Source organism: Mercenaria mercenaria, chromosome 17, assembly GCF_021730395.1.
Source record: "Mercenaria mercenaria strain notata chromosome 17, MADL_Memer_1, whole genome shotgun sequence".
Taxonomy (NCBI): Eukaryota; Metazoa; Mollusca; class Bivalvia; order Venerida; family Veneridae; genus Mercenaria; species Mercenaria mercenaria.
Window position 1 is genome coordinate 62,178,121 of NC_069377.1, and position 25,205 is coordinate 62,203,325.

The 25,205-nt window shown below is 36.8% G+C and overlaps 1 protein-coding gene across 1 annotated transcript; it reads left to right on the top strand.

Annotated features, from left to right (window-relative positions):
• Positions 1-15,957: 15,957 nt before the first annotated feature.
• On the top strand, positions 15,958-25,205 carry LOC128550028 (uncharacterized protein CG45076-like). The gene is made up of 5 exons (XM_053527873.1): positions 15,958-16,105; positions 18,266-18,522; positions 23,367-23,458; positions 23,661-23,667; positions 24,906-25,205. The coding sequence occupies exons 1-5, from the start codon at positions 15,958-15,960 to the stop codon at positions 25,203-25,205; spliced, it is 804 nt and encodes a 267-aa protein (XP_053383848.1).

The following is a 25,205-nucleotide window of genomic DNA, read 5'->3' on the forward strand; positions in this document are numbered from 1 at the left end:
GAAATATTGTCCCAGAAGCAGGAAAATATTACCCAAAAAGGTTAAATATCAAAAGAGTTTTAAGTTAAAAAGGGGGAATAATTTGACCAAAATGCATAATTATCAGTTATGGGACTTGCTGCTATCAACTAGTTTTATAACCCCGAAGGCACATGTGAAGTTTCAATTCAATATCTGCATTAGTTTTGAAGATATAAACTTGCATGTAAAACTTTAACCAGAATTTTCAAAGCCCAAAAGGGGGCATAATTTGCCCAAAATACATGCCAGAGTTATGGGACTTGACCCAGTGAGGTTGGTAATTGATCTAGAAAAAGAAAAAATAAGTTTCAAATCTATATGCCTTTTAGTAATAGCTGTATGTACTTGCATGCAAAACTTTAACCAGAATTTGCTAAATCCAAAAGGGGACATAATTTGGCCAAAATGAAGGTCAGAGTTATGGGACTTGTGCTATCAACTAGTTTTATAACTCCGAAGACACATGTGAAGTTTCAAATCAATATCTGCATTAGTTTTGGAGATAATAACTTGCATGTAAAACTTTAACCAAAATTTTCTAAGTCTAAAAGGGGGCATAATTTGCTCAAAAAACCTGTCAGAGTTATGGGACTTGACCCAGTGAGGTTGGTAATTGATCTAGAAAAAGAAAAAATAAGTTTCAAATCTATATGCCTTTTAGAAATAGCGGTATGTACTTGCACGCAAAACTTTAACCAGAATTTGCTAAGTCCAAAAGGGGGCATAATTTGGCCAAAATGAAAGTCATAGTTATGGGACTTGCTGCTATCAACTAGATTTATAACCCCGAAGACACATGTGAAGTTTCAAATCAATATCTGCATTAGTTTTGAGTAACTTGCATGTAAAACTTTAACCAAAATTTTCTAAGTCTAAAAGGGGGCATAATTTGCTCAAAATACATGTCAGAGTTATGGGTCTTGACCCAGTGAGGTTGGTAATTGATCTAGAAAAAGAAAAAATAAGTTTCAAATCTATATGCCTTTTAGAAATAGCCGTATGTACTTGCACGCAAAACTTTAACCAGAATTTTCTAAGTCCAGAAGGGGGCATAATTTGGCCAAAATGAAAGTCAGAGTTATGGGACTTGCTGCTATCAACTAGTTTTATAACCCCGAAGACACATGTGAAGTTTCAAATCAATACCTGCATTAGTTTTGGAGATAGTAACTTGCATGTAAAACTTTAACCAAAATTTGCTAAGTCCAAAAGGGGGCATAATTTGCTCAAAATACATGTCAGAGTTATGGGACTTGACCCAGAGAGGTTGGTAATTGACCTAGAAAAAGAAAAAATAAGTTTCAAAGCTATATGCCTTTAATTGATGGCTGTATGTACTTGCATGCAAAAACTTAACCAAGCTGTGACACCGATGCCAGGGTGAGTAGAATAGCTAGACTATTCTTCGAATAGTCGAGCTAATAAAATTGTCTTTGAAGTAGTTCGTTTGAAAATGAAACATAATGCTAAACTTTTTTTTTTGGATGATTATTCATAGACCTTGAAGTAAACTATATTTTTGGGAATCACATCCGAATCTATGCATACTTTGTTCAGATAACTAATAAGTCCTGGAAGAGTTATCTGTCACTGGCTTCACTTTTCCCAAGTAGGACCAAATATTTCGGATTAAAAATTGCCTTTCAGCATGAAAAATGAAATATCAAAGTTAAACTATTATATAATTGAGGTACTCTGGTATTAAATTTTCAACAGAAAGTAATATCATATAAGTATATAAGTTATTTGTAGTAACAACAAAGGGAAGTAAATCTTAAAAAAAAAAATTCTAAGTCCACACAAAAATCCTTTCCAGTAGAGATAGGTCAAAATACACCTCAAAATTGGATGTAACATGCATGTTGTATTACAGAAAAGTGGTCTTCATTTTTCCCTACAACCAGTAATAAAAAAGTTACAATATAAGCTATTTATAGTAACATCAAAGGGAAGTAATTCTAGGTTCTTGCGCATGACACTCCGTCTCATGATGGTGAACAATTGTGCCAAGTAACATCAAAATCCCTCTATGCATAAAAAAGAAATGCTCCGGACAAAGTCATTCTTGTATCTGACCTTTGACCTCTAAGTGTGACCTTGACCTTAGACCAAAGGACCTGGTTCTTGTGCATGACACTCTGTCTCATGGTGGTGAACATTTGTGCCAAGTTACATCAAAATCCCTCTATGCATAAAGAAGAAATGCTCCGGACAAAGTCTTTATTCTTGTATCCTTTGACCTCTAAGTGTGACCTTGACCTTAGACCTAGGGACCTGATTCTTGCGCATGACTTGACTTAGACCTAGGGACCTGATTCTTGCGCATGACACTCTGTCTCATGATGGTGAACAATTGTGCCAAGTTACATCAAAATCCCTCCATGCATGAAGAAGAAATGCTCCGGACAGTCATTATTGAATTTGACCTTTGACCTCTAAGTGTGACCTTGACCTCTGAGATAGGAATCTAGGGTTTGCGCACAACACTCCGTCTCATTGAGGTTAACATTCATACCAAATATAAACAAGATTGCTCCATGCATGTCAAAGTTATGGTCCAGACAAACAAATCTGGATGGACACAAGCACGCACACACACCAAACAGCCATTTGAACAACTATGTCTTCGCTTCCGCAAGCGAGCTCGACAAAAATCACAATTAAGGGGGAAAATATCACAATTTTGAGAGAAACAACAATTTTCACAATTTTTCCGCTACTGGACCCATATACAAATTTTGAGAGAAAAATCACTGAGTGACGGGTGGTAAACACGCAATCCTGGATTCCCGCTGGGAATACGCTTAAAATGGGTTGCGCAATGTCTGGTACTGGTGTTAAAAAAGACGAAACTGAGGTATTTGACGTTATGATTTTGCTTAGTATGAGACAAGAATAATTTTTCTTGAAAAAAGCAAACTGCTATTCGACACAAATATGATGATACATCATAATATGTAAAATATCTGGTTTGTAACTTACGATTCGGCTCTATTATCACAAAAGCTCTGGCGGCACGAAGCATGAAAAAAGTATAAAATCAACAAAAATGGCAGTTTCTGACCTCATATGCCTAATCTGAGGACATCTGATGCTTTTTATGATAACTCAACTGTTATAAAGTAACGGATATCAAAATCATTTGCTTCAAATCCTGCTTACGGGGACATAATTGACAAAAAAATCATCGGGAATGGGGTTGCGCACCAGGAATGGAGTTGCTTGTATACATCATAATGTATATAATGTATACGCGCAACTCTATTCCCTGGGCGCAACCCCATTCCAGATTGTTTTTTGCCCAATCTTTCCCCCAAAAGCAACTTTTCATTCAAGTGTATGTAATATTCATGATTGTTTTACACGTGTTTGATCATTAGAAGCTTCACATTTCCAGAAAGAAGGCACACGAGTTAGAAAATTTGCATTTTTCACGATTCCATACTTTTTTGACAGTTCAAGCCAGCAGAGTTTTCGTGATATCAGGGCTGATTCTTAAATTGATAAGTTGGTATTTCAAACATATGATCTTTATTCATTTTTGTGTCAAATAGCATTTTGCTTTTTTCGAAAACACTCGTAAATGTGTCATTATTTAAAAAAAACAAAAACCCACCTACCTCAAGTTTGTATATATTGATGCGCAACACCAGCACAGGACATCACGCAACCCATATTAAGCGTATTTCCAGTGGGAATTGGATTGCGCGTTTAATACCACCCGTGCGAGTTCTGCTACAATTTTGTCTGAAACTTTTCTTTATCAATATAGCAAGTCATTGACCACTGTAGTAAAGTGTGAGCAGTGAAAATATTGCAGTCTTTGATGAAGATATAGTGGACGCAACTTGACCCCGATGGTTGACCTTTGTATTATAATACATAATGAGGCACAACCTATTACTGAAAAGGAGTGCATTGTATACAAACTTACTGCATATAAATATACATGGATACCCTTTAGAAGCACCACTTATTCATACTAATGAAATAATCGATATGAATAATCAGCCTAAGGTCAACCATCGCGGTCAAGTTGCGACTACTATATCACTGATACAAACACTTAATAGTGCAAATGGTAGGCAATATAATGCCTCCTTAAAGAGGTAACCGGTCTACATCTGTAAACAAAAGTTTTTATATATCAAAATGTTTGTAAGGAGCTGTAGATTATAGAACTGCTTGATGCAGTTGCAATTTCTGTGGTAGATTACCGATATTCAAGATGGCTTCCAAGATGGCCGCCAAAATAGATAGGTTTACATTTATTTACTTTTCCATGTAAAATAATAGCATATATTGTGTTATTAAGCTGATACTGACTGGATGGTAAGATATAAATAAGAAAAATGCAGTAATATAGAGAAAAGAAACAAATAATACTATAATTAAGGAAGTTCAGGCCAAAAACAAACAGAAATAGTACATTTCATAAGGGTTTCTAAATGGTTTTGCTCTGTATGTATTCAATATTGCATAAATAGATTAACTACAGGTGGTGCCTTTTAATACTTCTTAAACATTTTTGATTTATGGTACACAACATATATTTACTTTCCCAGCTGGTTATTTATCTGTGTATTTGACATAGTTATTTCCCTTGTTACCATTTATGCCATGAGAAAATCTGAGAAAGAAAACGACTACAGTAAACCTCACTTATAAGGAACTCGGATATAAGGAACACTCGGTTATAAGGAACAGTTTTCAATTCCCTGATCTAATTCCTTCTTTATTCAATGTAAAAATCCTCTGTTATAGGGAACTCGGTTATAAGGAACACTCGGTTATAAGGAACACTTTTTCTAGTCCCAAAGTACGAAATTCAATGGAAAACCCCTCGGTTATAGCGGACAAACATAAAGAATAAAAGTTATTGAAAACTGGAAATAAACAAGAGAATCGCTGATGACGTCAGAGTAAAGTAGGCACTTTCATGCGCTTTTATACACATGAATAAACACATATTATTTCATTTCTCTGATCTTTAATTTGTTATTTCACGAATATGATAAAAAGAAAATAAACTAGAAAATGCTTTTGTAAAAAAGCGCATGTCTCCCCCTATGCAAAGTCCTATAGGCTTGAAGTCAATAGGGGTCAGGAGCGAAAGTCAAAGAGACACTGATGGTTGGCTGCAATAGGGATCATCTACTTGGCATGTCCAGTCATCCCGCTAAATTTCAACACTCTTGACCTAGTGGTTCTCAAGTCACTGTTCAGGTTCCTGTGACCTTGACCTTTGATCAAGTGACCTCAAAATAAATAGGGGTCATCTACTCTGCATGTCCGATCATCCTATTAAGTTTCAACATAGTAGGTCAAGTGGTTCTCAAGTTATTTCCAAGAAATGATTTTACATAAACAGGCCACTGTGACCTTGACCTTTAATAGACTGACCCAAAAATCAATAGGGGTCATCTACTCTGCATGTTCAATCATCCTATGAAGTTTCAACATTCTGGGTCAAGTGGTTCTCAAGTTACTGACCGGAAATGGTTTTCAATCTTCAGGCCCCTGTGACCTTGACCTTTAATGGAGTGACCCCAAAATCAGTAGCGGTCATCTACTTTGCATGTACAATCATCCTATGAAGTTTCAACATTCTGGGCCAAGTGGTTCTCTAGTTATTGATCAGAAATGGTTTTCCATGTTCAGGCCCCTGTGACCTTGACCTTTGATGGAGTGACCCCAAAATCAATAGGGGTCATGTACTCTTCATGACCAATCATCGTATGAAGTTTCAACATTCTGGGTCAAGTGGTTCTCTAGTTATTGATCGGAAATGGTTTTCAATGTTCAGGCCCCTGTGACCTTGACCTTTGACAGAGTGGCCCTAAAATCAATAGGGGTCATCTACTCTTCATGACCAATTATCCTATGAAGTTTCAACATTCTGGGTCAAGTGGTTCTCTAGTTATTGATCGGAAATGGTTTTCAATGTTCAGGCCCCTGTGACCTTGACCTTTGACGGAGTGACCCCAAAATCAATACGGGTCATCTACTCTTCATGGCCAAACATCCTATGAAGTTTCAACATTCTGGGTCAAGTGGTTCTCTAGTTATTGATCGGAAATGGTTTTCAATGTTCAGGCCCCTGTGACCTTGACCTTTGACGGAGTGACCCCAAAAACAATAGGGGTCATCTACTCCAGCAGCCCTACAATCCTATGAAGTTTGAAGGTTCTAGGTCAAATGGTTCTTTAGTTATTGCTCGGAAATGAAGTGTGACGTACGGACGGACCTTGACCTTTGATCAAGTGACCTCAAAATAAATAGGGGTCATCTACTCTGCATGTCCGATCATCCTATTAAGTTTCAACATAGTAGGTCAAGTGGTTCTCAAGTTATTTCCAAGAAATGATTTTACATAAACAGGCCACTGTGACCTTGACCTTTAATAGACTGACCCAAAAATCAATAGGGGTCATCTACTCTGCATGTCCAATCATCCTATGAAGTTTCAACATTCTGGGTCAAGTGGTTCTCAAGTTACTGACCGGAAATGGTTTTCAATCTTCAGGCTACTGTGACCTTGACCTTTAATGGAGTGACCCCAAAATCAGTAGCGGTCATCTACTTTGCATGTACAATCATCCTATGAAGTTTCAACATTCTGGGCCAAGTGGTTCTCTAGTTATTGATCAGAAATGGTTTTCCATGTTCAGGCCCATGTGACCTTGACCTTTGATGGAGTAACCCCAAAATCAATAGGGGTCATGTACTCTTCATGACCAATCATCCTATGAAGTTTCAACATTCTGGGTCAAGTGGTTCTCTAGTTATTGATCGGAAATGGTTTTCAATGTTCAGGCCCCTGTGACCTTGACCTTTGACAGAGTGGCCCTAAAATCAATAGGGGTCATCTACTCTTCATGACCAATTATCCTATGAAGTTTCAACATTCTGGGTCAAGTGGTTCTCTAGTTATTGATCGGAAATGGTTTTCAATGTTCAGGCCCCTGTGACCTTGACCTTTGACGGAGTGACCCCAAAATCAATACGGGTCATCTACTCTTCATGGCCAAACATCCTATGAAGTTTCAACATTCTGGGTCAAGTGGTTCTCTAGTTATTGATCGGAAATGGTTTTCAATGTTCAGGCCCCTGTGACCTTAACCTTTGACGGAGTGACCCCAAAAACAATAGGGGTCGTCTACTACAGCAGCCCTACAATCCTATGAAGTTTGAAGGTTCTAGGTCAAATGGTTCTTTAGTTATTGCTCGGAAATGAAGTGTGACGTACGGACGGACAGACGGACGGACGGACAGGGCAAAAGCAATATGTCTCCTGGGGGAGACATAATAATAATATCTTCATTTACTTACAGTTACTCGAGATTATGTTTGAGAGCTACATGTATTAGGTATATCATGTTAACAATAGTGAATGAAAATCAGTCGCGGACAGGGTCATGTCATACTATCCTAAATAAATGTGTTAATTACGCGTGATTAACAATGGCAAACAGTCCAGTTTACCAAATTTTCAATTGTAAAAATTATAGCAGGTGCTAAAATGGACACTAGCAAAACTATAGGTATAATTTACACTTTACGTATGTATGGCGACGTTGTCTAGTGGTAATGCACTGTATGTCATAAACATCCTACTTTTAAATTTTAATTGGTAGTCTAATTTAACATTTTTGTATTAATTATTTGAACATTTATTTTATATCAGTATCAATGCCTATTCACATAACATGCTGTCGAGCAAGGTAAGGGCTGCAACATATCTTATAACCATAGTGTAGTGCTCTCTAAAAAAGAAGATAGAAATAGCCGACAAAAATAAACACAAATCACGTCATTCTTACCGACGTACATTTTGGCTTAGTTTAGGTTTAAATGCCGTGTTTCAACATTATTTCAGATATATACATGCAGTCAGTTTACCTTACCATCTCTCTAGGAAAGGACCGGTACTAGACTCAACTTTCTCACATTAAGATTCATGGTCGACCCAGAGCCCTTTTCAAACGTCAGTCAAATAGTGTTCGCTATACAAATTGTGTTCATTATACAAACCTCGGTTACAAGGAACTAGTTCACTATACGGATATAAGGAACCTCGGTTAAAAGGAACAATTTTTAGAGGTCCCAAGCTGTTCCTTATAAGCGAGGTTTACTGTATAAAGAATAAGGAGCATAAATAATTTCTTGTAAGGCCAATCTTCTTTTAAGATGTGCTGTCCATAATATGTAGATTTTGAACTGAATTTAAGAGTCATAACTTGTTCATACAAAAGTGGTGGCATATATGAACAAAAGCGAAAACACCTCCGTTTTCAGACAATTAAATGTATGGCTTCAACTATGGGGTGGGAGAGGTAACTGATTTGAAGTTAGCAACATTAACCAATCGACTAAGGAAGTTCTTATTCCAAATTAAATTGTCTTTCTCATTATGATGTCTCTATTTCTGTACTGTATCTTCCTTTTTCTCTTTTTGCTGACAGATCTCAATTTGTTTTGACAAGTTGAATTCTTTCTGCAGTTGTTTAAAATCATATCAGGCCAGGGCGCAGCAGTTCATATGTTTTTACGTTCAGCAGGGTATGTTTCAAGACAGAAATTACACATAACTTTTATATTGTCTTGATTGTTTCTTGGTGATATTAATATCTGCAATGTCTAATCTTGTGACCTTGAAGTACAAAACAGACTTGACAAAACCAAGTATGCAATGAAGAGAATATTTTCAATGCTTAGTGGCAGCTGTAAAAAGTTTCCAGAGACTGTTATATTTTCTGTTCCGTTTTAATCAAAGAGTCCATTCAAAGAATATGTATGATAGAGATCCGCTTTAGTTAGATGTGTCAGGCGTGTAGCACATTTCATTTTCGCATTAGAAAACTCAGTCACGTTTTATTATTTTCCTTTGTTCTATGCTTCCATAAGATCTGCTTATCGAGTGTATTAATGAAGCAATGTAACAGATTAGATATAGATACCAACTTCGATCAGTGTGTGTCATGTAAATGTTTTACATATACATTAATGTCAGTGATAAACACATATTCATAATGGTTAGAGACAGACGATTGAGTAAAGATAGAACCAAACTGTAAACTGTTGAATATAACAGTTGAGTCTATCATCTTTAACAGGTTATCTCCCAAGTTGCTTTATCTGTTATGAAATACACCCAATTTGTGTTGACAAAGAGTGCAATGTGTAAATGTATTTCCATAGGACAATCCTGATTATTTGATATAAAGGAATTAGAACATTGTTGTCTTGAAACAAAAATCTTATTCAATATCAAAAGGTCAAGTTGCACAGAGGTCAAAATCAGTATTACAGGCAATTCAAAACTATCAAACACCTCATCCAAAATAAATTATGTTATCTTACGAAACATACATCAAGAACATTCTTGACATCAAACAGACAACTAGTAAAATTAACTCGGAATGCATTGGTTAAGCAAACATCCTGAATAAACTGTTTCAGTCTTGTTTTTACCGGAGTTTCTGCACTCTCACTGACCCAACTATGTAAGAATGCCCTTGGAAAAACCAAATACCCAACTATGGCTGAAATTGTCGTTGACCCCAGAGGTATCTTGAAACTTATCCAAAACTTAAAGGTGGATAAGGCTGCAGGCCCAGATTTGAGTCAGCCCATTGTCCTGAAGGAGCTCCGATATGAGATCCATGACATAGTATTACTGATTTTTCAAAGATCCCTAAATATTGGTCAACTCCTATCGGAATGGACGAAGGCAATGTTGCCGCACAGTTTAAAAAAGGTGATACGTAGTGACCCCACAAACTATAGGCCCATATCTCTAGCATGTGTTCTATGCAAACTCTTAGAACATATTATTGCTTCTAGCCTATCCACACACTTCTCAAAATAGAACATTCTATATGAGCTGCAACACGGGTTTCGAGAAAAACGGTCCTGTGAGACCCAGCTAATAGAACTTGTTGATGAAATATCAAGGAATCTTTCCTCAGGCAAACAAACCGACCTTATCCTAATAGACTTCAGTAAAGCCTTCGACAAGGCCAACCACCTTAAATTATTATTCAAACTCCAAGAACATGGTGTCCCCAAACAAATCGTGTCTTGGATCAACGGTCATAAGTCTGATCAAGTCCCTGTCACATCAGGGGACCCCCAGGGCTCTGTCCTGGGGCCCCTGCTCTTCCTACTGTACATTAACGATCTCCCTGATACAGTCACTTCACAGCCATGTACCTCACAGATTGCCAAGGTTACAAAATGATCTTCTAAACTTAGAAACTTGGGGAAAATGTGGGACATAGAATTTAACCCCAGCAAGTGCCAGGTCCTTCACATCATACGTAGCAGAAAGCCCACCCAGTTCCCCTATAAACTACATGGTCAAACACTATCCCCAGTTAAGGATGCAAAATACCTTGGTGTCGACGTCAGCAACGACCTCAACTGGAACACATATATCAACAGAATAACAACAACTGCAAACAGAACACTAGGTTTCCTTAAACGCAACATCAAAACAAAACACGAAAACGTCTAAGCACTATCATACAAAACCCAGGTCAGACAACAGTTGGAATTCGCCTCATCTGTATGGTCCCCCACACACAGGTTAACATACATAAGCTGGAACTGGTCCAGCAACACACAGTCAGATGGGTTACAAACGGTCATTCACGATACAGTAGCTAGCGTAACGGACCTACAGAACACCTAAGGCTGGAGCACACTTGAGAAGAGACGTCTAGACTCCAAACTGGTCAAGTTCTACAAGATTTATTACCATCTTGTAGCCATCCCGCTTCCAACTTACAAAGAAGCCCCAACCAGGTTGACCAGACAGATGCAACCCCTCTGTCTCCGCCAAATTCATGTCAATACGGACTTCTTTAAATTCTCCTTCTTCCCTTACACCACAGTCCTATGGAATAGGTTACCCCTGCATATTGCGACTCTGTCTGATCTTGAATCCTTCAAGCAGGCAGTGGCCCTGTTCCAGTATTAAATATAGCAGTTGTTTGTAACCTTCTTTTACTCTAAGATCTATTACTGTTTTTAACATTTTAACAATCCTGCTATGTCTCATAGTTTCACTAAGTCTGGAAGACTTCTTCCACTGTTTAACTTTTATTCTTCACTAATACCCGGCGTGCACCCTGCCCATAATACTCACTAGAGGCGCGAGGCAGTAACCATAGATAGATATATTTGGCAGCTATCATGAACACCATTTTGGGTATTAGTAATGTTCCATAAAAATAACCTTTTATAATCGACTTGACAACATAACATGCATTTTAGTGCATTTCAATACGATATATACAATTTAGCACTCCTGTATATACATAAGTCTCCATATACAGAAATTTAACCATTTTTGGTGGCCATTTTGGATGCCATTTTTAATATTAGTTATCTGCAACACATGATGCAACTGCATCAAGCAATTCTGTAATCTAGAGAGTGAAATGTATAAATGTATTTCCAAAATACAGTATTGATTATTTGTTTAAAGAATTATAACATTGCCGGTTTGTCCACGAAGTCTTGAAACAAAAATCATACTAATTTGACAGCCATCTTGAACACCATTTTGGATATTAGTAATTATGTTTCATAACAAGAGCTGTCCGTAAGACAGCCAAGCTCGACTATTCGAAATATTGTCACAGAAGCAGGAAATTATTACCCAAAATGTTAAATATCAAAAGAGTTTTAAGTTCGAAAGGGGACATAATTTGACCAAAATACATGTCAGAGTTATGGGACTTGATGTTATCAACTAGTTTTATAACCCCGAAGAAACATGTTAAGTTTCAATTCAATATCTGCATTAGTTTTGGGGATAGTAACTTGCATGTTAAACTTTAACCAGAATTTTCTAAGTCCAAAAGGGGGCATAATTTGCTCAAAATACATGTTAAGAGTTATGGAACTTGACCCAGTAAGGTTGGTAATTGACCTTGAAAAAGAATAAATAAGTTTCAAAGCTATATGCCTTTTGGTAATAGCTGTATGTACTTGCATGCAAAACTTTAACCAGGATTTTCTAAGTCCAAAAGGGGGCATAATTTGCCCAAAATACATGTCAGAGTTATGGAACTTGGTGCTATCAACTAGTTTTATAACCCCGAAGACACATGTGAAGTTTCAATTTAATATCTGTAGTAGTTTTGGAGATAGTTACTTGCATGTAAAACTTTAACAAGAATTTTCTAAGTCCAAAAGGAGGTATAATTTGCCCAAAATACGTGTCAGAGTTATGGGACTTGACCCAGTGAGGTAGGTAATTGACCTAGAAAAAGAAAAAATAAGTTTCAAATCTATATGCCTTTTAGTAATAGCTGTATGTACTTGCACGCAAAGTCCAAAAGAGGGCATAATTTGGCCAAAATACATGTCAGAGTTATGGGGCTTGACCCAGTGAGGTAGGTAATTGATCTAGAAAAAGAAAAAATAAGTTTCAAATCTATATGCCTTTTAGTAATAGATGTATGTACTTGCACACAAAACTTTAACCAGAATTTTCTAAGTCCAAAAGGGGGCATAATTTGGCCAAAATGAAGGTCAGAGTTATGGGACTTGGTGCTATCAACTAGTTTTATAACCCCGAAGACACATGTGAAGTTTCAATTCAATATCTGTATTAGTTTTGGAGATAGTAACTTGCATGTAAAACTTTAACCAGAATTTTCTAAGTCCAAAAGGGGGCATAATTTGCTCAAAATACATGTCAGAGTTATGGGACTTGACCCAGTGAGGTAGGTAATTGATCTAGAAAAAGAAAAAATAAGTTTCAAATCTATATGCCTTTTAGTAATAGCTGTATGTACTTGCACGCAAAACTTTAACCAGAATTTTCTAAGTCCAAAAGGGGGCATAATTTGGCCAAAATGAAGGTCAGAGTTATGGGACTTGGTGTTATCAACTAGTTTTATAACCCCAAAGACACATGTGAAGTTTCAATTCAATATCTGCATTAGTTTTGGAGATAGTAACTTGCATGTAAAACTTTAACCAAAATTTTCTAAGTCCAAAAGGGGGCATAATTTGCTCAAAATACATGTCAGAGTTATGGGACTTGACCCAGAGAGGTTGGTAATTGACCTAGAAAAAGAATAAATAAGTTTCAAAGCTATATGCCTTTAAATGATAGCTGTATGTACTTGCATGCAAAAACTTAACCAAGGTGTGACGCCGACGCCGACGCCGACGCCAGGGTGAGTAGAATAGCTAGACTATTCTTCGAATAGTCGAGCTAAAAATAACCCTTTTATTATCCTCTTGACACCATAACATACATTTCAGTGTATTTCAATAAGATGTATACAATTTAGCACCCCTGTATATCCATAAGACTCCATATACAGAAATTTAACAATTTTTGGCGGCCATTTTGGATGCCATCTTGAATATCAGTTATCTACCACATATAGAGATAGGCCCTAATATTTTCAATGATAGAAACTCAATAAATAAAGTCTAGAAATTGATTTCCAAGTCCTTGAAATAACCAAACTTGATTTCACAAATGTGTAATTTATGATAGTTTTGTTAATATCAATTACAGAAGTTTAAATTTTTAATTTAAAGTTGTGATCGGCAAAGAATGACAACTCTTGCCTTGGGCTAGTACTTATAAGCAGAGATATCTATTAGTTTACTTCCCTTGTAATTACATAAATGAGTGGAAAATGAAAATGGTTTAAGACACAATATGATACTTTTTTGCACAACAAAAACATTTAGGATTTATTCATATGTATTTGATTTACCCCTCAAAACCTGGTTCTTATGATTTTTTTAACTTACTTATGGTGAAAAAATAACTTTTAACAAGCCGATAATAAAATGAAATACCAGTAAGTATTTTATAGTGCAGATAATACAGTTTTGCTTGTATCAAAATGTCACAATAAAATCACTTTTGTAATACAGAACACCTGGTAGGATTAGTAAGGTGCAATTATATTGATCTCTATTTCCTATGCCTACCACATATGATGCAACTGCATCATGCAGTTCTGTAATCTACAGATCCTAACAAACATTTTGGTATATAGAAACCTTTGTTTACTGAGACAGACCGGTACCTTGTCAGATATGCTTAGGTATTTGCAGTAGTAACTGCTGTTACTTGAGTTTTATAATTGGGTTCTTCTATCAGATTAGGAAAAGAGATTTTATCTGAACATGTTAGATAACTAAATAGTCCACCGAGTGGCTCAATGCCCATCATCAGGCTGGGCTCTATGTTGATGGCAGCAGGTCATCAATGGAATTTTTCAACTAGAACACGAGTTAAATGAATATTATGTTGCATCTGACCGCCTTGCTCCAGCATTATACATGCCTGATAAACGACAGAGCTACCTCTTTCAGAGGTATACGGTAAATCGCTCTGTCGCAACTTCCGAGCTAGTGCATGTCACGATAAATGAACGTCAATAAAGGCTAATGTCTTCATATTTTTTGCATTTTTACAATCATTGTATCGAATATCAAAAATCAGGGAAAGGTAGATATGATTTAACTTTACAGAGAACTTAATTTATTTAAATTTATTTATTTTATTTTATTTGGGTTTTACGGCACACCAAAACAGTATGCACAAAACAGGACCTAAAGTTTGCCAATTTCACGTGGCGGTGTTTGCCAGTAAGCTGATTTAGAAGTGAATTTGGCCGTTTCGTCATGAAAGCACTTTCATTGTCAAATATTTGCATTTTAACGGATATTAAGAAGCAAACCGGGTATTCGTGAGATAGCTGTTAAGTATGTCATGTAATATAGCTGTATTATACCAGTATAATTAGAATGATTTTCATGAAGTTCTTGTTGGAGAAAAAAGTAGGTCACTAGGTCATGGTGGGTGCTCCAGGCCTACCTTTTAACCTTCAATTGTCACTGAAAAAGCATGAAAATCCTGAAATTGTGACCTTGACCTTTAAGCTAGGGATCCGGGTTTTGCGCATAACAAGACATCTCATCATGGGGAACATTTGTGCGAAGTAATATTAACCCCTTAGCCTGCTGCAGGCGAATTTAACAGCCTTTGCAAACAGCTTGGAACCAGATCAGACGCCGATTAATTCGGCGTCTGATCAGGTTCCAAGCTGTTTGCTACTCTGACAATATTTCTTCCATTTTTGGAGCAAATTGAATGAACTTTACAATTTTAGCAGACGACATTTCCAGCAGACGACAATTTATCTAGCATGCTAAAGGTTAAAATCCCTTCATGAATGACAAACAGTTATGGACCGGACATGAAATTGCGGACGGACGGAAGGACAAGCAAACTGAAAGATTGACAGATGGAAAAGCGCATTCCTTTAGTCCCCGAAATGGTTTTCAACCAGTAGGGGACTAAAAAAGTCCCATAACTCTGTAGAGTATTTTTCTGAAAGAACTTAACATGCATCAAAAAGTACGGTTGGTAGTGATCACTAGTTCGAAGTCTCATTAAACAGTGGGAGATTAGGCGCGTACAAGATTCCGTAGGAAGACTCTATGCATATAGCATAGAAACAAAGTCCCATGACTCTGCAGAGTATTTATCTTAAAGAACGCAACATGCACCATGCACAACTTAGGTCGGTACTAATAATTTGTGTTCATTTAATTGTGTGCAAGGGTTCGGGAGAATAAGACCCATAAAAGATTGCATATGCAGCCTGTATGTATATAGTATATTAACAAAAATCTAAGTTCTGCGATTGTGCAATATTTCTTTCTGAAAGAACCTTATATGCACCATGCACAACTAGGGTTCTGATCACTTGTGTCAAGTATCATTGAACGGTCATTTTTGCATGGGTTCAGGAGATAAGACAGCACGAGATTGCATATAGTTGTTCGGTTGGGGAAGGGGTATAATAATTTAATAGAATATCTGTACAGATGGAGACACTGTTCCAAATATTCTAAAATATTTTTCAGTTTTGAGTGCAGAACATGCAAAATGGAAATGAAAAGAGGGGTAATTTCACACAATACAGTTATGAACAGATGGAACGTAATTTCACACAATACAGTTATGAACAGAGGGAACGTCATTTCACACGTCCAAGGACGTCACCACCAAAGAAATTTACTAAAGTTGGTTATAACTAATAATTTGTGTGAAGTTTCAATTAATTGTGTGCAAGAGTTCGGGAGAATAAGGCCCACAAAAGATTGCATATGCAGCCTGTATGTATATTCTGTGATTGTGCAATATTTCTTTCTGAAGGAACCTTATATGCACCATGCACAGCTAGGGTTCTGATCACTTGTGTTAAGTATCATTGAATTGTCTTTTTTGCATGGGTTCAGGAGATTAGACAGCACGAGATTGCATATATATAGTTGTTCAGTGGGGGAAGGGGTATATTAATTTAACAGAATATCTGTACAGATGGAGACACTGTTCTAAATATTCTAAAATATTTTTCAGTTATGAGTGCAGAACATGCAATACAGAAATGAGGAAAGGGAATATTCTGTCCCATGTTCAAGGATGCTTTCATAAAAACAAAATACAACATGGCAAGTTTTGACTAAATTAACCTAGGGCCTTGCCAAACAGAAAATTGTACCTCTGAATAATGTAGATTTCTTTATGAGCAAAATATTAATTTTCTTATCTCAAGTACTTTTGAACATGTCCATGTGCATGAAAAGAGTGCTATAAAAATGTGGTATAATGATGTTTATAATATAATTCCTATACATGTATGTACAGAAGAATTGTAAAGAAATGCTAAGGTGCAAACATTTGGATTTTTTGAAGGTGTGTGTATGATGGGGGAAGGGGTTAGAAGATAGGATACCATTCTGTTTTTTTTTTATTTGTGAAGTCTTATTCATTATATAAACATTGTTCTGACATTTTAACTACTTAGACTGATATGCCATATTTACATAAAAAATTTGTGGTAAAGTACCAAGTAGTTACATAAATTTTCAGTACAGTATCTAGTTACAAATTGACAGTGACATATATAAGGCCAAGACAATGTCTTAACATGTTATTGAATTAATGTAGTAATATGTACATAAATCAGTGTATTTAGTACAATTTTAATCACATTTTGTTTCTACAGTGTAAGATAGTTATTCCTCTATATTTTTAAAACCATGCTGAAAAGGGATTGACTGAATAAGTTTGCAGATGAAGTTTTGAAAACACATTTATTCAGGAAGGGCCTAAATTGTCCACCTGTATAGCTGTATATTACCTGTATTATAAGAATTATTTTCATGAAATTTTTGTGGGTAAAAAAGTGGGTCACTAGGTTGTGGTGGGTCTTTAATGTTCTGGCCTTCACATTTAAGCTATTAACCACAAAATCAAAAGAGGTTGTCTACTGACCATGATTAACTTCTATATAAAGTTTCGTGATCCTAGGCCCATGCATTCTTCAGTTACTGTCTGGAAATTATTTAAATGTTCCGAATCACTGTGACCTTGACCTTTGACCAACTCACCTCAAAAGCAATAGGGGTTATTTTCTGAACTTTCATGAACTTAGGCTTAAGAGTTCTTATGTTATTACCTTGAAACTGTTGAACTGTCCCAGGTCACTGGGACCTTGACTTTTAACCGACTGACCTCAACTCAATAGGGGTCATCTGCTAGTGACGACCAATGTCCCTAGTAACTTTCATGATCCTAGGCCCAGACATTCTTGAGTTATCATCCAGAAACTGTTTAACTGTTCTGGGTCACTGTGACCTTGACCTATGACCTACTGATCTCAAAATCAACAAGAGCTTATAAAACACGAAATGCTCCCATTGATGCATCCAGTAATTGCACAAGAAACAGAAATTATTTAGTCACTGTACACAAAAGTTCTACTGTTTTTGGTCATGTGACCTTGACCTTTGTCTTACTGATCTCAAAATCAATAGGGGTCATCTGCTGGTCATGACCAATCTCCCTATTACTTTTCCTTGTACTATGACCAAGCAATCTCAAGTTTTTTTCCGGAAATTGTTTAACTGTTCTGGGTCACTGTGACCTTGAACTTTGACCTACTGATCTCAAAATCTATAGGAGTCATCTGCTGGTTATGACCAACCTCCCTATCAACTTTCATGATTCTAGGCCCAAGGGTTCTGGAGTTATCATCCGGAAATGGATTTGTCTACATACCGACAGACCAACCGACCTACCGCCATTTGCAAAACAATAGACCCGCCTTCTTCGAAGGGCGGGCATAATAAGTTAATCAGCTTTCAGGATCCTAGGCCCAAGCGTTCTTGAGTTATCATCCAGAAAGAGACCCAAGATGTAAGGCAGTGGCAGACTCTGCAGTGGAGGCTACACGAGCTGCGGCAAATGCAGCTCAAGAAGCTGCATTACAAGCTGCAGCAAAACTTGCTGAAGCAGGGGAAAAGGCAGCTAGGGTGGCTGAACTTAACGAAAACTGTGTTGCTTCTTTGAAAGTCTCACAAGAAGCAGCAACTAGAACGCATTATTCCACCTCTAAATTGGCTGAGACAAAGATTAAGGCTGAACTGGAACAAGAGCTCGTCAAACACGAAATGCCCCCCTTGATGCATTCAGTAATTGCACAAGGAACAGAAATTATATGCTCACTGTAAATACAAATTCCATTTCCGACCACAAAACTATGCAAGTGGTCCAAATTTGAAGCCTGTACCTTCAGAAATGTGAAAGTAGGTCACTAGGTCAATCTCAAGATCAAAGTTCATTTCAGTACACAAAACTATGCTTGTGGTTCAAATTTGAAGGCTGTAGCTTGAGAAATGTGAAAGTAGGTCACTAGGTCAAAATCAAGGTCAAATTTTATTTTGGAACAAAAAACTATGCATGTGGTCCAAATTTGAAGCCTGTATCTTCAAAAATGTGAAAGTAGGTCACTAGGTCAACAACAAGGTCAAAGTTTTTTTCAGTACACAAACCTATGCATGTGATCCAAATTTGAAGGCTGTAGGTACAGAAATGTGAAAGTAGGTCACTAGGTCAAGATCAAGGTCAACTCATGTCAAGGTTCATCTTGCCACTCAAAACTATACATGTGGTCCAAATTTGAATGATGTAAGTTATGGACATGAAGATTCTAAGTTTTTCCCTGTATAAGTCTATATGATCCATATGACCTCTGGGGCGGGGCCATATTTGACCCGAGAGGGATAACTTGAACAAACTTGGTAGAGAACCACTAAATGATGCTACATTACAAATTACCAAAGCCATAGTCTTTGTGGTTTGGACAAGAAGATTTTTAAAGTTTTTCCCTATATAAGTATATGTAAACCATGTGACCCCCACGGCGGAGCCATATTTGACCCTAGGGGAAAAATTTGAATAATCTTAGAAGAGGACCACTAGATGATGTCATATACAAAATATCAAAGCCCTAGCCCCTGTGGTTTTGGACAAGAGGTTTTTCTAAGTTTTTTCCTATATAAGTCTATATAAACCATGTGACCCTAGGGGTGGGGCCATATTTGACCCCAGTGAAATAATCTGAACAATCTTGGTAGAGGACCACTAGATTTTGCTACATACCAAATATCAAAGCCCTAGGCCCTATGGTTTTGGACAAGAAGATCAGAAACCATTAAACTGTTCCTGGCCAATGTAACCTTGATCTTTGACCTAATGACCTCAAAATCAATAGGGGTCATCTGCTGATCATGGCCAACCTAACTATCAATTTTCCTGACACTAGGCCCAAGCGTTTATTGCCTGGAAACCATTTTACTGTTCCTGGTCACTGTGACCTTGACCTTTGATATACTGACCTCAAAATCAATAGGGGTCATCTGCTGGTCATTACCAACCGCCCTATCAACTTTCGTGACCCTAGGCCTAAGCGTTCTTGAGTTATCATCCGGAAACCGTTTTACTGCTCGGGGTCACTGTGACCTTGACCTTTAACATACTGACCTTAAAATCAATAGGGGTCATCTGCTGGTCATTACCAACCTCCCTATCAACTTTCATGATCCTAGGCCCAAGTGTTCTTGAGTTATCATCCGGAAACCATTTTACTATTCAGGGTCACTGTGACCTTGACCTTTGACATACATACCTCAAAATCAATAGGGGTCATCTGCTGGTGATGACCAACCTCCCTATCAACTTTCATGATCCTAGGCCCAAGCGTTCTTGAGTTATCATCCAGAAACGGATTATTCTACATTCCGACCGACTGACATCTGCAAAACAATATACCCCTCCTTTTTCAAAGGGGGGCATAAAAAAGAGCTACAATCGACCAAAATAAACTGAAATCAGCTGAGAACAAAGCAGCAGCGGCTATTATTGCAGCGGAGGAGATGTTTTTTCGAACAAAACAGTCACAAGTGAGTGCTAAATTAGTCTGTAACTCTTTTCCTTCACAATTTTATTTTATAAAGATCTATTACCTAAAAGTCCATACTCTGGAAAAGAAAAACAGGAGGGCCATGATGGCCCTATATTGCTCATAGGGTATAATAATTTAACAGAATATCTGTACAGATGGAGACACTGTTCTAAATATTTTAAAATATTTTTCAGTTACAAGTGCAGAACATGCAACACTGAGACGAAGAGAGGGAAGGTAATTTCCCACCTGCAAGGCCATTCCCATAAAAACTAGAACTGTCACAGGAGTGACTCATACCCCCACCATACGGTCTTGTCACAGAAGAATGGCAACCATAAGAAATCTTAAAAATACTTAGTCTTTGGAGTACTTCATCCTGGGCTTCCACATGTAAGTAATACTAGTATAATACTAGTATAGTAATACTAGTAAATATATTAAATCTCTAATATTAGAGATACACTAAAAGTGAATACAAAAAAGTGTCTTACCGACCCATGTTACCACAGAAAAATGTATTTACTTTTTACATAGGACTTATAATAAAAAAGTTAGAAAAATACCTAAAATATTGAAAATCTAAAAATAGGATTTCTAAAAATAGACTAATTCTTGGAATTTAAGGTGAAGAAACTCCATACAAAAGTTAAAAAAAGGTTACTTCCCTTTGGCTCTAAGCCAATCAGAATGAGATATAGTGAAAATACATCAAAATTAACCTTAAATTCTAGGTAAAAGGGGACACAATTCATGAAAAATTAGTGTCAGAGTTATGCACCTTGTGTCACATGATGTGGGTGATGAGGTGGAACATCTATTTTAAGTCTGAATCAAATCCATTCAGTAGTAACTGAGATATAGTGAAAATACATAAAAATTAACCTTAAATTCTAAGTAAAAAGGGGCATAATTCATGAAAAATTGGTGTCAGAGTTATGCACCTTGTGTCACATGATGTGGGTGATGAGGTGGAACATCTATTTTAAGTTTGAATCAAATCCATTTTGTAATAACTGAGATATAGTGAAAATACATCAAAATCAACCTTAAATTTAAAGTAAAAGGGGACATAATTCATAAAAAATTTATGTCAGAGTTAAGCACCTTATGTCACATGATGAAGGTGGTGTGGTGGAACAACCATTTTAAGTTTGAATCAAATCCATTTAGTAATAACCGAGATATAGTGAAAATACAACAAAATTAACCTTAAATTCTAAGTAAAAGGGGACATAATTCATGAAAACTTGGTGTCAGAGTTATGCACCTTGTGTCACATGATGTGGGCACATGATGTGGGTGATGAGGTGGAACATCTATTTTAAGTTTGAATCAAATCCATTCAGTAGTAACTGAGATATAGTGAAAATACATCAAAATCAACCTTAAATTCTAAGTAAAAAGGGGCATAATTCATAAAAAAAAAATTGGTGTCAGAGTTATGCACCTTGTGTCACATGATGTGGGTGATGAGGTGGAACATCTATTTTAAGTTTGAATCAAATCCATTTAGTAATAACTGAGATAGAGTGAAAATACAGCAAAATTAACCCTAAATTCTAAGTAAAAGGGGACATAATTCATGAAAACTTGGTGTCAAGAGTTATGCACCTTGTGTCACATGATGTGGGTGATAAGGTGGAACATGTATTTTAAGTTTGAATCAAATCCATTTGGTAATAACTGAGATAATAGATTTCGGGACGGGACGGGACGGGACAAAACTGACTCCTATATACCCCCCTCAAACATGTTTGGTGGGGGTATAAAAATATACAACATGGTAAGTTTTGACTAAATTAACCTTAGGGGCCTTGCCAAACAGAAAATTGTACCTCTGAATACTGCAGATTTCTTTATGAGCAAAATAGTAATTCTCTTGCTGTTCCTGGCAGGCATGCAATAACCAGTAAGGGGTGCTTTTTAGGTATCTAGCCAGAAATAGCAACTTATTGTGTAACTGACCAATAATTATTTCCTGTTGCACCCTTGACGCTTGGAATTTCATCACGTAATTCAAGCCAGAGGCAATGATAATTTAGTAAGGACTCCCGTTTAACTGAAGTACAAGAGGTACTTTACAGGGCCAGCTTGGGGATTCGCTGCAGTGTGTTTACAATTATACTGCTGCATAACCCGATAAGCGCCTCTCACTGATAAGCCCAAGCCGACAATATTATTTTAAAAGACCAGTACACAGACTCACGGCCATCTTTAATTGCAAGCTGGACATTGAAAGTGTAAAAATGTACGCGTGTATATATTGCGGCGAGGATAATTCTATTACTGTTCTACAGCAAACTAGTCAAAAACTACATTTACCAGAAGATGGGGAATTCAAATTACGCCAAAACGTAACATTTGAGTGGAGAAAAAAAGAGTGAAGTGTTTTCCGGAGTTATCGTGAGAATTGGGGGTGTTTTTTTTTTTTTTTTTGTTGTTTTTTTTTTTAAATTTTATTTAATCAGGTTTTATTGTATATACGTATTCACACATTTATTCATCACATTTAGGTTATTAATAAAACCAAGCCCCGCCCCGACAACAGAAATAGCCGATTCCTACTGTACGAAAACCGCCGGAAACATACGGATGGAAGGCTAAACAGTGCAGAACATGCAAAATAGAAATGAAAAGAGGAAACATAATTTCACATGTCCAAGGACGTCACCACCAAGGAAATTTACTAAAATTGGTTATAACTAATAATTTGTGTGAAGTTTTATTTAATTGTGTGCAAGAGTTCGGGAGAATAAGGCCCACAAAAGATTGCATATGCAGCCTGTATGTATATTCTGTGATTGTGCAATATTTCTTTCTGAAAGAACCTTATATGCACCATGCACAACTAGGATTCTGATCACTTGTGTCAAGAATTATTGAATAGTCTTTTTTGCATGTGTTCAGGAGATTTGACAGCACAAGATTGTATATAGTTATGTATATAGTTGTTCAGTGGGGGAAGGGGTATATTAATTTAACAGAATATCTGTACAGATGGAGACACTGTTCTAAATATTCTAAAATATTTTTCAGTTAGGAGTGCAGAACATGCAGTACAATAATGCAGAAAGGAAATATTCTGTCCCATCTTCAAGGACGCTTACACAGAAACAAAATACAACATGGTAAGTTTTGACTAAATTAACCTAGGGCCTTGCCAAACAGAAAATTGTACCTCTGAATAATGCAGATTTCTTTATGAGCAAAATACATTATGTAGTTATTTTCTTATCTTAAGTACTTTTGAACATGTCCATGTGCATGAAAAGGGTGCTATAAAAATGTGGTATAATGATTATAATATAATTTCTATACATGTGTGTACAGGAGAATTGTAAAGAAATGCTAAAGAGCAAACACTGTGATTTTTTGAAGGTGTGTGTATGATGGGGGGAGGGGTTAGAAGATAGGATACCATTCTGTTTTTTTTACTTGTCAAGTCTTATTCATTATATAAACATTTTTACTACTTAGACTGATATATATATGCCATATTTACATAAAAAATTTGTGGTAAGGTACCGAGTAGTTACATTTCCCATATTTTATTAAAAGATTCCTTCACTATAAATTCTGTAGTCTTTTGTATTTCCATGATGGTAATTACACATGCTTTGAAAGAAGAAAATGAGAAATAACAAGTATCTAGTTACAAATTGACAGTGATATAAATAAGGCCAAGACAATGTGTGTAATGTCTTAACATGTTATTGAATTAATGTAGCAATATGTACATAAATCAGTGTATTTAGTTACAATTTCAATCACATTTTGTTTCTACAGTGTAAGATAGTTATTCTTCTATATTTTTAAAACCATGTTGAAAAGGGATTGACTGAATAAGTTTGCAGATGAAGTTTTGAAAACACATTTATTCAGGAAGGGCTTAAATTGTCCACCTGTATTTATAACTGTATATTACCTGTATTATAAGAATTATTTTCATGAAATTTTTGTGGGTAAAAAAAGTGGGTCACTAGGTTGTGGTGGGTCTTTAATGTTCTGGGTCAATGTGGCCTTCACCTTTAAGCTATTGACCACAAAATCAAAAGAGGTTGTCTACTGACCATGATTAACTCCCATATAAAGTTTCGTGATCCAAGATCCATGCATTCTTCAGTTACCGTCTGGAAATTATTTAAATGTTCCGAATCACTGTGACCTTGCGTTCTTGAGTTATCATCCAGAAGGAGACTGGTCTACATACTGATGGACCAGCCAACAGGCAACACCAAAAGAATATACACCTCTTTTACCGAAGGGGGGCCTAAAACCTAATTTTATCTTCAAAACTGAAAACATGTAAAAACACAGTGCTACTTGCCATGTGTATGTCTTTAATTTTTTGCAGTATGTTTTACATTATACTCTTTGTTTGTTCGTTTTGTCCTCTTGTGTAGGCTTTGTGTATGTGTGTGTGTTCCTTTGTTTGTTCGTTTTGTCCTCGTGTGTGTGCATGTGTGTGTGTTTGTGGTGTGCACGTCTGCGTGCTGTAGGTTTCGTTTTTGGGAGGCTGCGAGTTTGGTGCGTGGCATTCCCTGTTTGATATTTGTCTTTTTTTTTTATTTTCAGGAACAAAGATGTAAGGCAGTGGCAGACTGTGCAGTGGAGGCTGCACGAGCTGTGGCAAATGCAGCTCAAGAAGCTGCAGAAGCAGCAGCAGCAGCAGCTGCATTACAAGCTGCAGCAAAACTTGCTGAAGCAGCGGAAAAGGCAGCCAGGGTGGCTGAACTTGACGAAAACTGTGTTGCTTCTTTGAAAGTCTCACAAGAAGCAGCAAAAGAAGCAGCAACTACAACGCATTATTCCACCTCTAAAGTGGCTGAGACAAAGATCAAGGCTGACCTGGAAAAAAGAGCTACAATCGACTAA

Bases quoted from the DNA above. Each gene is read 5' to 3' on its own strand.
- LOC128550028 (XM_053527873.1), top strand. From the start codon at position 15,958: ATGCAAAATGGAAATGAAAAGAGGGGTAATTTCACACAATACAGTTAT. The intron at 16,106-18,265 runs GTTATAACTAAT...GTTATCATCCAG, and splicing joins AAAGAAATTTACTAAAGTTG to AAAGAGACCCAAGATGTAAG. The intron at 18,523-23,366 runs GTCAAACACGAA...AATATTTTTCAG, and splicing joins CTGAACTGGAACAAGAGCTC to TTAGGAGTGCAGAACATGCA.